This window comes from Polypterus senegalus, chromosome 8 (genome assembly GCF_016835505.1).
Source record: "Polypterus senegalus isolate Bchr_013 chromosome 8, ASM1683550v1, whole genome shotgun sequence".
NCBI classification, from domain to species: domain Eukaryota; kingdom Metazoa; phylum Chordata; class Cladistia; order Polypteriformes; family Polypteridae; genus Polypterus; species Polypterus senegalus.
Genome location: NC_053161.1, coordinates 142,733,702 through 142,751,869, shown reverse-complemented (window position 1 = coordinate 142,751,869; position 18,168 = coordinate 142,733,702). Strand labels below are relative to the sequence as shown.

The window sequence follows — 18,168 nt, the reverse complement described above, 5'->3', positions numbered from 1 at the left end:
TTAATCCATTTTGGAATAAGGCTGTAACATAAAATGTGGAAAAAGTGATGCGCTGTGAATACTTTCCTGATGCACTGCTACATATATATATATATATATATATATATATATATATATATATATATATATATATATATATATATATATATATATATATATATATATATATATATATATATATATATATATATATATTATATATATATTAATATTAAATTGTACCAAGCAGTTATATGGTAGTTATATGGTATTTTCTTTTTAACAATATTTTCATCTTCAATTATTCTACTTTTCTAGGTGTTCTAATTGTTTAATCAATCCATTATTTACTAATTAGTGGGTCTGATGCTAAAGTACTTGTAGCCTTTGATTATTCAGTGTTTGCCAGCATGTCTGATCATTTTTAATTATCATTAATAAGATACAACAAAGGGTAAAACTACACAGAGAAAGGGCAAAATATAATGAAATCATCAAAAGCGAGTTAAGCATTTAAATCTATAGCAAAAGCAGACATATTTCTACATGTCTTATAAATGTAAAAATGTCATGCTGCTTTGCTTTTCTGAATGTAGAAGAAAAGAAAAATACCAGCTAATCAAATGAGATCATTGCTATCCGGTGTTGTCACTGATTAGGAATCTGGTTGTAAGAAAAACCTGCAGCCACAGGGGGTCACAGGACCAAGGTTGGGAAACACTGCCATAGGTCTACTCAAACATCACTTAAATTAGAGGTGGGAGTATGTTTACTCTTACTTTTGATGAATGATATCCTTAAGGTTTTCTACACACCAGTTTGATTTCACATCAGAGCCACCATCATTCTTACAGAAATACATTATTTTATTTAAGATCTGCTGAAAGCAAGTTAAAAATTCACAACTTCTTTAGTAATGTTCATGATCCATGATCTGTAGAAAGAGACCTCCGTGTAGACAGCAGGTGCAGTAGACAAACAGGTGGCACTTCCCCAACTCACGGTACCAATAAGAAAATGCTGACCTCCTTTTTGGCATGTAAGAAGACCACCTGAATCACCCTGAAACACAAGTTCAGCACATTTTAACAAGATTTCCTACAAATCAGACTAAGCCCATCTTCATACTGCCACTCACACAGTTCAATGCAATCTATAGAGAACTATGAAATTAGAGGTTTTCAAAAGAGATTTAAACCAATGTTGTATTTGGTACCAGATACAACAGACACCCAATTGACTGACCATTTGAATTGTTAAGATGCATCTGTCTGAAAAAAAATATTTATTGATCCTGCTTTTGCAGGGCATAGATATTTGTATACACAAGAATTTCAGTTTCATGTAAAATCAATTTGAACAGTAAAGAGAGGAAAAAGGAAATAAGGGGGGGTGTAAAACACACACTACCGAGTCATTTAAATGTAGTGCAACCTTCACTCAAATTCTAGTTGTGTACTACATTGCTGTGTTACAAAATGAACAGATTTCAAATAGAATGCATCAACATAGTAAATGACTTGATGAGTCATTAAAAAGGATCATTTTCGGTCCCAATGTCCAATACAAAACATGTATAACATGCTATAAGTACTGCTTTGGAAATTAAAGAATTAGTACTTGCATACATTCTACATCAACATTAAGCAACACTTCCCAAATTGACATATTAGAAATTTGTGATAGATTTACCAAAAAGATTCAAATTTATTAACTGCAACAATAAAACAAAAAATCTTAAGCTGAAACTTACGATGCAAGATGCAGACCCTGATGGGCCTATGCAGAGATTAAAATGTTTCACATTTCCACCCCAATATTCAAGGCATTCCGATTGGTTTAAGAAAGAAACACTGGTTTGAATCAGGTTTCTTGGTTTTACTAAAATAAAAAAAAAATGTTAGATATACATTTTACACACAGTATATACCAATACACACACACAAAAATCCCCACTCACCCTCCAAGGTAAAATAGCCAAATATGAAAGCCAAGGATTCATCTCAGTCATGTGTTTAGCATCAAAGATTTAATTTGCACTGCTTCTCAGACATGCTATTTGCAATGACAAGGTAAACTTTAAAAGAACAAAGGAAAATGCTAGAACTGAACTGGTTTCATGCATTTATCTCTAGCAAATGGCACAAAATACCAGTGTACTATTTTGCATCTCTCTCACTGTGAAATACTACTCCAAATGTTTAAGCCATCACCTTAGGGTAGGAAATTATAAATGAATATTGTAAATTGATTTTCTTTATTCTACAACATTTGCTTATGTTATAACCAACAGTTGCCAATTATTGCTCATAACAGAAAGTAGCATCAGGAGAACAAGGGTGTTTAAAGCATGCATGCAGAAAGTTGAATGGAACAAGAGAAAAATGGATTGATTGTACTAGTGGTCTACGGCAAACTTGAGAGAGTGTCTTGGTTTAAGCAGCTTCAATTTTGCTTTGAGAATTTTACAAAATACAAAATTACCTCCAACTGTTGATTTAAATTGTGTGCTGTAGGTGGGTAAAACCATATTGGATTTTGGGTATGAGAAATAATGTGAAGTACAAACAGAGAAAACACAAAAAGCCTTGATTCAGGGTACAGAGGTATGCCAAAAGGACAGGGGGACCAACTGGACTTTGCCTCCACACAAGTGTTTGGCTCAGAGAATAAAAAAGCAAACCTTAGAGATACATCTACGTAGTCTCCAGTTTTACTTGGGTATATTTTCTCATTGTACAATTAGAGTATAAATTATAAAAGCAGAAGTGAAATGGAAGCAAAAGGTCATCATTCTATAGTGGCCAAGTAGATTCACGGTTAACTTCTGTCACAATTCTAAGAGTTATTACACATTTACTGTAGACACACCAGTTTTGGATCTTTCCACAGGGCATAGGAAATGTCTAATGGATGTATGAAGCAAGATACAAATTCTAAATTATAGCAGCTGCAAGGTTTTAAGTGCCAATATTTTAAAATAGGTTATCCAGCATCATTAGATTAAGAATGCATTTGCACATTTTGCCCAAATACACAAAATGCCAGTTCACTTTTGAAGCAGAAACCAAGAACATGTTAGTTTTTATGGATGCAAGTTTCATGTAGGCATACAGAATGAACTAATAAATCAAAAGTTAGCAAGTAGCAGCCCTGGGTTTAGAAGCATCAAAAAGGGGCCATATGAACCCATAAAAATAATTTTAGAATAGAGAGAGAGGCATTTGTGTTAAAACATAAACTTACTAAAAAAACCCACATATGCACACTTGAGGCAGTATACTTCTCAACACTTAATCACTGAAGACTAAATTTGCATTTTTCTACTTCTTACTACAAAACTGTCTGAAAAGGTAAATGGGGTGCATTAGTTTAGTCTGAAACAAAAATAAATTTTATGGGTAGACTATTGTGAGAACAACAAATGAAACCTACCTTCAGGATCAACATTTCTCCATCCTGCAGTTAAACAAGACCAGTCATCGTCAATCTTAAAGTCCTCTTCTGGCAGGCACACGGGAATAACAGTGTCTCCTTTAAAGTAAAAAATTCTTTAAAAGTCTGGTTTTGGTAGGTTCAACATGCTTCATCATTGGTTTCCTTTACCTGTATATACATGTGTTCTTCTCAGTGTTAATAAATGCATGTTGGTGCCCATTTGGATTTAAGGAACAGCTCAAAGGATGCAAAAACCTACCCCCACCAAAGTTACTTACATGACAACTTTATCAGAACACTTAGCTGCAGCCCTGCGGGGATGTCATCAGGTGTGCAAAAGAAATTGAGTCTTGAGACTTTATTTCTGGTCAAGGCTCAGGTGGTGCTATGAACAGAGTTTGTCATCAACTCAAGACAGGCTTGGGTGATCCACAATTTAAGTGTGCATTTGTTATCAACAATCTGTTGTTGGGGCTGGTTAATCTGTCACGGTATGGAAAACAGAGGAGTGTGCAATATCTGAAGATTGACTACCTGTGACTGTAAGCATGAAACTGATGCATGATTTATTATTGGACTGCTTGGAAAAGTTTAGTTTTAATTGTCTAAAAATACAACATCTAACAGAGTCAGTATTTAAGAAACAACAGTTAACACACACACACACACACACAAAAAAAAAGCATCTGCTATAAAGAAAGCAAGTTGCTGCATGGCACTCCATAACAGGATGTCGGTGAAATGCATTATTGTTCTGAATTTTTGCATTGTATAATTATTGGTGCATATATATAATATAAACTTTTCCTTTCAATTGCCCAGTGTGCATCTTATATATGCAAATATCACATTTAGCAACCAAAAAGAAACGTGTAGCTTCTGCCACTGGTGCACTGCTCCAGTGCCACTCAAGTTGAAGAAGTTTGCCTTTTTGAATGTATAATTGCATAATACGACTGGCCAGTGTCAATGAAAATCACTGTCATGCACCAGACCAGACTGACCATTTTGTAATGTGTTTAATGGAAATGTCCTCAATTACAAAACATTTTGTATTTTAAATACCTTAGTTTTAAAAAATTCAAATACTATACGGACCATTATAAATAGAGGTCAAATCTAATTATTCAGGTGTGCAATTGAACATATTTAATATGTTACTCTATTTTTTTTTTTTATAATGTACAAACAAATACAAAACTGCCATAATATCAAAAAAGACAAGGGATTTTCTTTCTAGTCATTTGCCTGGTGGTTAAGATTAGTTAACAAGTATAGGAACATCTATAACTTCTCATTATACCTTTTCCTTTGGTCTCACTGACAAAAAAAAAAAAAAGAAATAGGGTCAAAAGGCATAATTTAAATGATTTTATTTTGGTCACTTTTTAAAATGAAAATGTATCTTCTAATGGTTTACCATTTAGCAAAAAACACTAGATGTAAAACAATAGTGTAATTAACAATGCAGCAATATGAAATATACAACAACATCCATTCAGTGGTAACAAATGTAGCTTATCTTCAATGGATGATTTAGGTTAGAATGTACTGTATTAACATTTAGTAATAAACACGCATGATTAATTCAAAACAAGTGTTCAGCAAAATTAGATATACTAAAAATTTGTGAAACCTTTCTCCAAGGTTTTGTTTCTCATCAAAAGAGTTTTGACCTCTCAATTCATAATAAACTGCTAAGGCTCATCTTTAGCCTAGTACAGCCTAGGCTAGAACACTATAGTTTGTTGCCTTAGTTACCAAGTGCAATTTGCCTCAATCCATTTAGGTGGAACGGAAACCTGCTAAAGCAAGCCTAGAATCTCAGTTTAAATGAGGCTTACTTGCTAAGCACACTTCTTGGAATAACCTCAGGCATGCTACCAGGAATTTAATCGACAAGGTTACTACTTCAAAACCAGTACATGAGAAGATTGGGAGTCCAAATTAAAAAAAAAAAAAAATCAGTTTTATTGTCATCTCAAAGTTGTGCATACAGAAGTGGACCCTGCAGCAGCACTCTAAGACCACAGAATGCACGCAGTGATGCTGTTGTCATCCTGCATTTGCTCCCTTTCTCAGATTAAAAGAGTAAACACACATACAATGAGCAAACAAAAAGTAAACATATGGCCAGGTCAGCAGCTGGTTTTAAATGCTCCCTGCATCTACCAGCGGGTGACAAACTCATTGCACGGGGAGACCGTGAGCTTACGGCTACACTGGTAGCAGACGACTGGTCCCTGCCTGTGTTAGCAGAGGGTTAGTGCACAGCACAGTTGGGGAGTTGTCAGCGTCTCAAAAATCTCATAGTATACTTAAAAATAGTTTGAATAAAATGCAATACCAGAGCAAAGAAATAGAAAAATCAATACGTTTTGAACTGTATGGAAAGTGATCCTATTTTAGAGGAATTAGGAAAATTGGATTGGTGAACTTTGATGGTGAGTGGCCTCTTTAAAATTTTTTCTAACATTCTAATGTGCGAGTAAACGAGTGTGTAGGTCTTTTGATAGACTGGGGCACTGTCCAGGTGTGCCTTGTGCCTGATGCCATCAAGTTAAGGTTATGGCCTTTTAAATAAAGAATTAGACTAAGCAGATTTTTGTATTTCCAAATACCTACATAAGGACATGATAATACTGAAACCCCACATAAGGGGATTTACTTGCCAGGTTATCTTTAAAATAAAACTAATTCAAGATTCCAACTGAATGATTATCTTCCACAGAGTTCTCCTGTTTTGTGGCAAGCACAAGGATCCACGTGAAAACACCCTGCAAAGGAAAATATTACCACCGAATTTATTATACAATAGTGTTTGTACTTTCATTTAGAGTTGCATGCAGGTTCTGGAAAAATATGAACTAAGCTTATTGTAAGACTTCACATCACCATACCAACATTCAGTGAAGAATGGCAGAAGGAAAAAGCCTTAAAGGCTCTACTTTGTATAGTAGCCTAAAACTGATTTTGACAATTTTGAATACCCAAATATCCTGGTGACTATTTTACTGATAAAAGTAACAATTTAACATTTGAACACTACAAAGAAAAGTACTCAGTCTGAAATTCTGGGCGCTAGGTCTTCTGGAAAGAGTTTTTTTCCAACCAAGTTATTTCTCTTAACCACTGCATGCTGTACAGGTCAAATTCGACCTGTTTTGACATTTGACAGTAGTAAAAAAAAAAAATACCTTAAATGTTATTTTAGCCTGAAATTTGATGACTTTTCCTAAAGTGATCCAAAATACACAAATGCAAATATTTTAAGGTTTCATACTCTTGTACAGGTGCTACAAATTTTTGTACATTGAGGCTATTCTGAGCCAAATTTGCCCCGTATCTATAGAAATGGATTTTAGATCAACTAGTGTGGGTCAAATCAAGGAAAATGGTGGTTTTGGGGAATCTTGAAACTGTGGAACTGTACATGTCATGTCTCTTTATATTTTTTATGGGACAGTGGCAGTTCAAGCTACATTTTCCAGGTTCCTGCAGAGATAGACATCTGCTGGTCTTTGAAAGGTCATAGTGGTATCTTGAAATTGTAAAATAAATACATAAATAAATAAATAGACCCACAGGAACCATAATACACATAAGAAACAGATCATACGGAATCATAATACAGGGTGGACATAAGAAACAGGTCATACAGAGGACACAGGGTGCCTAGACACAAACAGCAGAGTTGCACCTGCAAGCGCAAGCACCTTTACTGTAACAAAATCTAACAAAGAAATTAGAATCCATTTATTATGAACTGAGATTAAAACCGAAATCAAGAGGGGTTGGGGTCAGAGGGGTCAAGATTATAAAAACACCTGAGCTGCCATTACAGTGACTGACATTATGCAGTGGCATAGCTAGAATTCGTGCCGCTCAGGGCGAGGAGGTGCTTCAATTTGCCGCCCTTCAACATACATGTATCTGAATATGTTAACCTATTTAAATAGAAAATTCAAATGACGAATACACAAAAATTACAATAAATTTTGCACAGATTTATTCATATATAGAGAAACAGCAATAATTTCACATATAATTTATAAGATAGACAAGAATATAGTACACACACACTGATAAGCCATGCTCCAATTATTAGTTTGATATAATTACGCTGCGAAAACCAGAACCAGTGTAGTGTACAAGTGATAGGATGGGATGTTTTCTGTGCAGAGCAACACCACATTCAGATTGATAACGAATTTATAAATTGTAAATTAGTTGTTTATCTTCCTAGAAATTATCAGTGTAATGTTAGTTTATTTTTGTTATTGCCTCATAAAAGTTCAACTGCTCTGTCTGATGCCGTCACAAAAGGATTGTCTGAAAATTTTTGAAGCATTTGTGGATAAAAATCTGAGAATTTTACTTTCATTCATGAGTGATATTTTTCTGAACCCTGCTGCTTACATATAAATTGTACTGAGCCTTTTGGCCAATAATGCCACCCCCAGAAATGTGCTGCCAGGGCGGACCTTTCCTAGCTACACCACTGTGTGGCAGCCAGACTTACTGTGCAATAGACCCTTGATCTGATCTTCAAAGAACCAAGCCATCTCCCTTGACTACAATGGCAACCTTGACAAAGTAACATGCACATACAGGTAACTAGGAGAACCACCTGCTGGCCTCTTGAAATATTACAAAATATCTGAGATATCAACCTACAATGCCTTTGTCATTTGGAGTGACCTGAACACTACCCAGAGGTCAAGCAAGAAGAAATGGTGGAGGTTCTTTTTGGAGGAGCTAAGAAAGGCCCTTGTGAAACCTTGCATGCAAAAGTGACACCTTCTCCGCACAGCAGCTTCAGTAACACTGGTAAGGGGAGAACAGTGGTCTGAGCCTGGCCTTGATCAACAAGTCACACAAGAAGCCAACGCAAGGGGACAAAAGAGAATGAGATGCAAGTTCTGCTTTGCAAAAAAAAAAAAAAAAACGGACAAACTGCTGCAATAGTGGGAACCACATGTGCAATAACCCCACACATACACACGGTTTCCTGTCACTGTTTGAATGCAGACTAGTTTGCAATAAGCAGTTTTTTTTGCTGTGTTCCAAGTGTTAATATTAAATTAATATTGATAGTTATTGTTAGGATTTTTTATGATAAAGTAGGGAGGACAGCGTTTAATGGTTGTAATGGTTACACATGGTTATATAATAAATCCCAACAGTTCCAGAAAGTTCTTGATATTTTCACTTTCAATAAAAAATATTTAAATTATGGCTAGTGCTGGGCGGTACGACTAAAATTCTATATCACTGTATTTTTCAAAATTATACCGGTTTCATGGTATACGATGGTATTTTTTTCCCCATGCATGAGTAAATGTTAACCACATTTTCTACTGCAATTACTACAGTAGACTGGCGAAGAATAACCTATTCCACTGTCATGAGAATTGAACATTGTACAAAAAACATTTTAATGTGCACACAAGTATTAATAAAGGTTTGCATGGCCCCATAAAGTGATAGTTTTCAAGGGGGTGGCACTAATGAAGAGAAAAAAAAATTCATACTGCACGACAGTTGCAGTCAAAATATGGAACCTTTTTATTCAATAGATTTTGCAAACAAACTACTATAATTTGGACAACATATTTTCAACCATTCAAAGAGGCATTTAGAGTGAGTAAAATATCCAGAGGTGCTTGTCAAAAGTTGCATTGCACAGAACATGTCTTAGAAAAGGAATAAATAGTCAATATTTTATATAAACCAACTACACTTTCTGTTAATGTTGTTAATCTCTGTCCACTGACACATTAAAGTGACTTTTTAAACAACTTTACCATCATTAAACTACATATTTAAACTAATAAATAATAAAAATAAAAATAGATAACAGTGTAACTTCCAGTAATAATACTATTACTTCAAGGCTTCAAACCCAGGTACATTATGCAGTATTCACCAAATAAAAATAAAATAAAAACAAGTGCAACTTGATCCATCATATTGCAAATTGCATTAATATGGCGCTTGCTTCAAGCTAAGTTATATACATAAATAATAAAACTGCAACTTGCATTTGTAATGCTACTTGTGGTATAGTGGGTCTGCGGCTTCAAAAAGAAAAAATATGGCCAGTTTTTAAATCCAGTTAGCCGTGTTTGTCTCCCTGGGCGCGACTGCATGACCGAGGGGAGTTGAACAGGTAATTGGGGCGAGTCGCACCTGCATGTGCGGGTGCGATCGTTCTCAGTTGCTTCAATGGCTTCCTATGGCATTTGATTAAGGCGCTGCGTCCTCGGAGACATAATTATGGGCCGGCAGGATAGGGGGAAGGAAAAAGGAAAAGACAGAACAGAAGAAGGTTAAAGAAGGGAAAAGGTAGTCAGAGAAGACGAACCAGCACGAGCTGGGGCTCCGTGAAAGAGCGCAGGCTGAGGCGCTCTAGGGGCTGGTTCACCCTACTAAGTGTGTAGAGTGGGGCAAGCGAGATGTAAGGCAATAATAATAATAATAGATTTTATTTATAAGGCACTTTACATTAGTAGTAAATCTCAAAGTGCAACATAAAAATTTAAGAAGGACAAAAACAAGATAAAAATAAATAAATAGTGGCATTCTTGTTAATATGCTTTCTTAAATAAAAAAGTCTTTAGCTGTTTTTTTTAAAACAGCCCACAATCTGCTGTGTTCTTAAGTTCTCTGGTAGGGCATTCCACAGCCGTGGAGCAGCAATTGCAACGGCCTCCCAATGGATCCGAGAAGCAACTGAGTGAGTGTGAAGGAAGACGGGAGGTGTACTGACCTTGGACGGTCTGACTGCGCAGTGTGGTGGCAGCCAAGTCGGGGGTCAGCAGAAAGGAGTTTGTGCTGCAGAGGCTCCGCCGGCAACACCAATGATGGGTGAGCCGGGGAGACAGAAGGTGGTGGGCTGCGATTGGGAGAGGAGAGAGACTGCATTTTAACGTCTAAGTTAACGGATTTATTTATTATGGATTTTATCACCATGTTTCACTGGTTTTATGGATTTGCTTTTTAAAAAAAAAAACACTGCACAATGGACACTTGGTTTTACTTTTGACCGTTTTTAACAAAAGCACTTGAGCTCTTTCCACCATCCCCTGGCTTCAATGAGATTTGTCAGCTCATCTCGGTTATAACTAGTGACGGTGTTGGTTCAATAGACTCCCATGTGGGAAGAGGCAGTCTGTAGGGGACCGGCATCGTCACACTGTTACACAGTACCCAGGAACATTACACAGTATTCAAGTATGGGAGGTTAGTGCTATTTGGCTTGCAGTATTATCCAGTACTATAGAAACAGCATTCACACATTTTAAAATAATAATGGTCCACTTCCGACCTTTTAAAAACCAAGTATCTCCAGACAACAGACATGACTCACTTTTTTGGGAAACGTTCCTGTGTCATCATGTTCAACTTTATCATCATCTACAGCTTCAGTTTCGGATTGTTCTCTGTCCATTTTCACAGCACAATACCTCCACTAACGCATGTACTCCGTTGCATTCATGTTTAGTGGTTTAGCAGTGAAATAGGTCTCCCCTTAAACAGTTTCCCGCTGCGCCACGTTCCAAACGTTGTTTAGGCTATTTAAACTGGTGTTGCGGTGTAAGAAAATTCCATATCATAACAAAAATAAAAAACGGTTTTCGGTATGAAACAGTATACCTTCCAGCACTAATTATGACTGCTATGCTAGGTAAAAATGGACACAATATTGTGTGAGAGTACAGGTTTTTCTCCAAAAACAAGTGTTGTAAAACCTAAAAACTCCCCTAGCTCTTCAAAACATTAGTTAATGTCAGATAGGCTATTTACAATATACATTTTAAAAATAGATCTGCTGTTCAAAATTCAGTATAAACAAAATTAACCCTGACCATACTGTAAAGGCATGAAATATGAACAGAACATAAGGGTTAAAAATACTCGTGTGAAATCATCTCATCTATAGTTATGTATAGTTTATATAATACTGTACATCAGTAATTAAATACTTACCCTATTATCTGGAATCTAAAAATTAACTTTGGAACATCATTTTGGATTCAGACTGCTTAAGTTTAAAAAGGAAAGTAAACTGGTTTTAATTCTTGTCCTATTAATGATTAAAATTTCCCCAAATATAGTTCACATGCAGAAGGATGCATTTCAATAGAAAAAGCAATTGGTTTACTTTATTGGGTGTATTGATGACTGATGATTTTTAAACCCAGATTAAACGAATTGTACCAGATTAGAAAATTTACTAGCCACAAGCTAATGTGCATCACTGAGCAAAGTACTCTTGTATGTACCAACCTGTACACTTCCTAGCGGTTTCATGTGTTAAACTCGCTTCAAGTGATCAAAGCAAAACTATTTAACATTCATGTAGACAAACATGAAGTGGATCAACTAAGGTTTTAAATAGACTATTCAGGATTCAGTAGAGTGTTTACAACACCCAAGACTGATCAAACGCTACTTCAATAAGCCAATATGAATTGGTAGTATCTTGGGTGGTACAAGTTTCAGGGTAAACAGAAATGTTCAGTCATACCTATAATGCAAATTAGCCATATCTAAAAGATTTGTTCCAACATTTTAGAACTCTTTTGGAAATTTACTGTAAATAAATATTTACCCAGTTGAACAGGCCTGGTCAGGTGAAGCAAGATGATGTCATTAGAAGGTGGGAAACCTCCACAGTCTTCATGTTCATACTTTTCTTTGACACTAATATGCTGTAGAGACTCCACTTCTGAAGACAGATCATATGCACCCAACACAACTTTGTCCGTCATTGTACTACAAAAAAAAACAACACAGTTTTAAGAATATTATAGCAAATGTTTTGTTGTACTGCATATTCTAGTACCAAAAATAGATTTAAATATCTGTAGCAGGAAATTCTACCATTCTTCACTTTAAGTGCAGTCTATAACATTGCCTCAACATGAACTTCATAATTTGAGCACTCACTTCTACTGTAAGTTTGACTAATGCATACCTTTAAAAATATACACTCCAAAACACTAAAAAAACTCACTCTCTCGACTTCGTTATAGGTTTGCATTGATAGCTTGGCCTTGTATTACACAAAGCAATTTATCCTTCATCCGAAAAATTCTTATTACTCATGTGGTCAATTAGACTTGTTTACACTGGTTTTGTGCAAGTTTTAGGAGCACATTGCTGATGAGTCAGATGACATCTAACTTGACCTCAAACTGGCAGATGCCATTTACCTCCCTAGTAGCCATTCTTAGTGTACGTACATGCTGAAAAAGCTCTGTACAGGTTGAAGTTCTGTGCCTCTCCTTATCAAAAAGAAAAAACATTTTTCTCCTGCAGGAAAAGGTGTTGAATTCCTGAATCATTTGATCATTCTTAGTGCATGTAGGCACCACACCTTCTCTAGTTAAAAAATTGTTAATCACGAGACATTTCAAATTCATTAAGCTAGAGTACTATATAAAAACGCCAGCCTGCTGCCTCATAAGGAATATTTTGCCTACTAACAAGCCTAATAGGATATATTTAACCGCTTTAGACTTTTTAGTCGAATAAAACTACTGCTGCTTTGTAAGAGGACAAAAACCTGAAAGAAACCAGCTTTTAGCACACATACTTATGCATCACAACTTCAACATGCTCACTCATTTAAAGTAGCTGTTTGGCAGCATAGCTATAACACAGTGGGAAGTAGCCATATTAACCCTGTAAATAAGCAACATAAGTACTGAATAGTGACTCTGCTGCCTTAGTAGTGTTTAGTATTGAACCTTCCAATACAAGCATCAAAACACTGTTTTTCCAGGAGACAGTTGAGGGACTGGATATAAAATAATTAAAAATATTGGGCTTGCATTCTGGTGTTGGCCACAAGAAAGAAAGTCTTTGAGAGAAGGACTGAGCTAATAACACTGTTCCAACCCAGGACTAACTAGATTTTCATATTACCATATGCTTCACTTTCCAAGAGTATTAAAACATTAGATCACCACAACCACTACAAGAATACTGTCAAAAGTCAGCATTTGAGTCCAACAGAAATCTAAGAGGAGGAAGATAAAAATGAATGGTTGAAAGTATTTTGACACTTAGTGGGCAGCTTTTGAGACTAAAAGCAGACTTTTTAGGAGCCATATACTTCAGTAAAAGGCTATATATTTTACTGGGGACCATTTAAAATTTTACAATTAATGTTTGAAAAACAAATTGAAATTCTCACACATGTTGATGACCAAAATGTTTAAAAGAAAATAATGGAGGTTTATGCATCAACTGTCTACTGTGCCTAATTACACAATTTCAGCTGAATATTTTAGACCTAATGAAAAGCAGATTGGTGTGCCTAACAGACTAAAAATCTATTTGCTAGTTCTGATTACCATACAGATGGAGCACAATGAGTGTAAATGGGTTGGGGGAAAAAAAAGAAAAAAAAAAAGCACCCTGCAAAATTTGCCGAAGTATTTATTCACATAAAATGTAAAAAAATTGCCAAAATGATTGCACTTACTTAAAATTACAATGCCATGGTGCAATAACCCACTCTGGATGGATGAGGGCACCAATACAGTAATGTATTCCATTAGCTTGCAGACTTGTTACCCACGGCATTGAGTAAGGAAAAGCCTCTGTACTTTGCATTCCTTTTGCCTGTGTTTCCCAGGGCCTAAATTTTGGAAAGCCACAAGGATCTAAAGACAAAAAAACATTAAAATGTAGCATGTTTTACAGTGACCAGAAATACAACATTCAAAGAACGGATTTATTATAACCTAACAACTACAGTTCTAACAGCCTGAAGGAGTTACCATAAACTGCAGATGTAAAATTACCTAACCTTACATCACAGTAAACTTTCCTAAGACATTTATAGACAAACAGTTTTGAAAAAAGGAAAATCTGCACCCCGACCTGCTTACAGAAGTATTAAAACATTTTCCACACTGGAAAAAGTATATTAACTACAACCAGCTAAAAGAAGGTATCTGTATGAAGCAAGTAGTACGAATGTCAAAAACAAATTTGTATACATTGATGCCTACATTTGTCCATATCCTGAATTCCTGGGTTGATGTTTGTAGACTGTGTAGTATCAGAATACTCAATTCTAAAACCATGACCAACCACACTTGCATCGGTTTCCAGCACCAGTGTCACAAAATTGCCACTGGAGATGAGATTTCGTGGGTTCTGGGTACCACTGAGTGTATCTACAAAAACAATAAATATTAATTAATATTTTTCTAGGAAATCTTCCTTGTTTATAGAAAAAAAAAGGGCACAACATCACAGTTTGCAGAGTATAACCAATAAAACCTACTGAAATAATGTAGAAACATGTCTTCCAGGAGATTTACAGTAAAAGCACAAAAGTCCACACTGCTCAGGAACATCTAACCTTCCTCTGATGTGCACTGTTATCTAAGCACAGAGGTACTAGGCATTGTAAGCAAAATTAAATCTTTCAATTTTTTCCATCCCCGCTTAAATATTTAGCAACATGCCAAGTTGGTGTGCAACGTTTAGGTTCTCAAACCTCATGAACCACCAAAATAAACTTGCATTTAGAAAAAGGTCTATTCAGTTTTGATGTCTAAATGCTTTGGGATTCTGCTAGTTAAAACACACTGTTAAAGCTATAATAAAACAGAAGATAGACAGAGTTGCATAAAAAACAATTTGTAAATGAACGTTTAAATTCGTGCAAATGTGAAAGATAGTAAATGGTAGTTAGAGTGTTCCCTGAAAAGCATTTTCCTTATATTTCTTGATGAAACACAGAAACAGTCTGCAGGTACTGGGTTATGAAGAAGTGTTAAGAAATTCATCTAAAATCAGAATATAACTGGGGTATTCACCTAGCCCCAGGAATAACCAATAACTGCAATAAGGATCAACTAAAACAAGTCACATATTAAATACATAACATTGAATTATAAATGTATAGAAAATGTCAGTATTTGGCTCTAAGCACAAGTTGAAAAACTGAATCTATCATACATACCATCCCATCCCTCCATATATACATACATACATACATACATACACACACACACACACACACACACACACACACATATATATATATACATATATACATATATATATATATACACATATATACATATATATATATATATATATATATATATATATATATATATATATAATAAATAAACTGCTCAAAAATTAAAGGAACACTTTGAAAACACATCAGATCTCAATGGGAAAAAGAAATCCTCCTGGATATCTATACTGATATAGACTGGGTAATGTGTTAGGAATGAAAGGATGCCACATCGTTTGATGGAAATGAAAATGATCAACCTACAGAGCCCTGAATTCAAAGACGCCCCAAAAATCAGAGTGAAAAAATTATGTGGCAGGCTAGTCCATTTTGCCAAAATTTAATTGCAGCAACTCAAAATTATGCAGCACTTTGTATGGCCCCTGTGTTCTTGTATACATGCCTGACAACATCGGTGCATGCTTCTAATGAGATGACAGATGGTATTGTGGGGGATCTCCTCCCAGATCTGGACCAGGGCATCACTGAGCTCCTGGACAGTCTCAGGTGCAACCTGGTGGCATTGGATGGACCAAAACATAATGTCCCAGAGGTGTTCTATTGGATTTAGGTCAGGAAAGTGTGGTGGCCAGTCAATGGTATCAATTCCTTCATCCTCCAGGAACTGCCTGCATACTCTCACCACATGAGGCCAGGAATTGTCGTGCACCAGGAGCCACTGTACCAGCATAGGGTCTGACAATGGGTCCAAGGATTTCATCCTGATACCTAATGGCAGCCAAGGTGCCTTTGTCAAGCCTGTAGCGGTCTGTGTGACCCTCCATTGATATGCCTCCCCAGACAATCATTAACCCACCACCAAACCGCTCATGCTGAATGATGTTACAGGCAGCATAATGTTCTCCATGGCTTCTCCAGACCCTTTCACTTCTGTCACGTGCTCAGGGTGAACCTGCTCTCATCTGTAAAAGCACAGGGCACCAGTGGTGCATCTGCCAATTCTGGTATTCTATGGCGAATGCCAATCGAGCTGCATGCTGCTGGGCAGTGAGCTCAGGGCCCATTCGAGGACATGGGGCCCTTGGGTCACCCTCATGAAGTCTTTCTGGTTGTTTGGTCAGAGACATTCACACCAGTGGCCTGCTGGAGGTTATTTTGTAGGGCTCTGGCAGTGCTCATCCTGTTCCTCCTTGCCCAAAGGAGCAGATACTGGGTTATGGACCTTCTATGGCCCTCTGCAGCTCTCCTAGAGTAACTGCTTGTCTCCTAGAATCTCCTCCATGCCCTTGAGACTGTGCAGGGAGACACAGCAAACCTTCTGGCAATGACACGTATTGATGTGCCATCCTGGAGAGGTTGGACTACCTGTGCAACCTCTGTAGGGTCCAGGTATCGCCTCATGCTACCAGTAGTGACACTGACTGTAGCCAAATGCAAAACTAGTGAAGAAACAGTCAGAAAAGATGAGGAGGGAAAAATGTCAGTGGCCTCCACCTGTTAAACCATTCCTGTTTTGGGGGTGCTCTCATTGTTGCCCCTTTAGTGCATCTGTTGTTAATTTCATTAACACCACAGCAGCAGAAACTGATTAACAACCCCCTCTGCTACTTAACTGACCAGATTAATATCCCATAAGTTTCATTGACTTTATGCTATACTCGGATTAAAAAGTGTTCCTTTAATTCTTTTGAGCAGTATATACATACATACATAAAAAAATGTGTGTGTGTATATATATATATAAATATATATATATAAATAAAAAATGTGTGTGTAGATATATATATATATATATATTATATATATATATATATATATAAAAAATGTGTGTGTATATATATATAAAAGTGTGTGTGTGTGTATATATATATATATGTGTGTGTGTGTATATATATATATATATATATATATAAAAAATGTGTGTGTGTATATATATATATATATATATATATATATATATATATATATATATATATATATATATATATATATATATATAAAAATGTGTGTGTGTGTATATATATATCTATACTAATAAAAGGCAAAGCCCTCACTCACTCACTGACTCATCACTAATTCTCCAAATTCCCGTGTAGGTAGAAGGCTGAAATTTGGCAGGCTCATTCCTTACAGCTTACTTACAAAAGTTGGGCAGGTTTCATTTCGAAATTCTACGCCTAATGGTCATAACTGGAAGGTATTTTTCTCCATTAACTGTAAAAGAGTTGAGCTGGAAAGCCGTGGGGGGCGGAGTTTCGTGTGACATCATCACACCTCCCATGTAATCACGTGAACTGACTGTCAACGCAGTGCGTAGAAAACCAGGAAGACCTCCAAAAAGCGCTTAAGAAAACATGCATTATATAATTGAGAGGCAGCTGAAACAATAAGAAGCGAGCAGTGACATATACTACCATATTCATGAGTGCTGCTACCTCGGAAAGAAAGCAAGGTGTAAACCTAAACTTTAAGTTCATAGACAGGCTAACGCTGGCGTTTCACATGCCCACAGGTAATGCGGGATACAAGTTTAATGAGAGGACGCAGGATATAAACAAGAGTTTTGATCACTTTGTAACTAAGTTAAAATTGTAGGTGAAGGGGTGTGCTTATGCAAATTCCGAGACTGTGTTTGTGGGGGGATTGACAATTAAGGCGGGTGGGGGAGTCACGTCATCATCTCCCCTCCCATTCATCTCATTTCGCTCTGAGCTGAGCTCCGCGGCTAACGCCGT

At 36.3% G+C, this 18,168-nt stretch overlaps 1 protein-coding gene across 2 annotated transcripts in view; it reads right to left on the bottom strand.

The window, feature by feature from the left end:
• Positions 1 to 821: 821 nt before the first annotated feature.
• The window catches only part of LOC120534343 (ovochymase-2-like), a 108,193-nt gene continuing 90,846 nt past the window's right edge, over positions 822 to 18,168 (bottom strand). For both annotated transcript variants that reach the window (XM_039761867.1, XM_039761868.1), the window contains 6 exons: positions 14,448 to 14,615; positions 13,916 to 14,096; positions 12,035 to 12,198; positions 3,415 to 3,513; positions 1,733 to 1,860; positions 822 to 1,041 (listed from right to left, as the gene is read on the bottom strand). In XM_039761867.1, the coding sequence (XP_039617801.1) occupies positions 871 to 1,041; positions 1,733 to 1,860; positions 3,415 to 3,513; positions 12,035 to 12,198; positions 13,916 to 14,096; positions 14,448 to 14,615 (911 nt within the window). In that variant the 3' untranslated portion in view covers positions 822 to 870. The remainder of the gene's footprint in view (positions 1,042 to 1,732; positions 1,861 to 3,414; positions 3,514 to 12,034; positions 12,199 to 13,915; positions 14,097 to 14,447; positions 14,616 to 18,168) is intronic.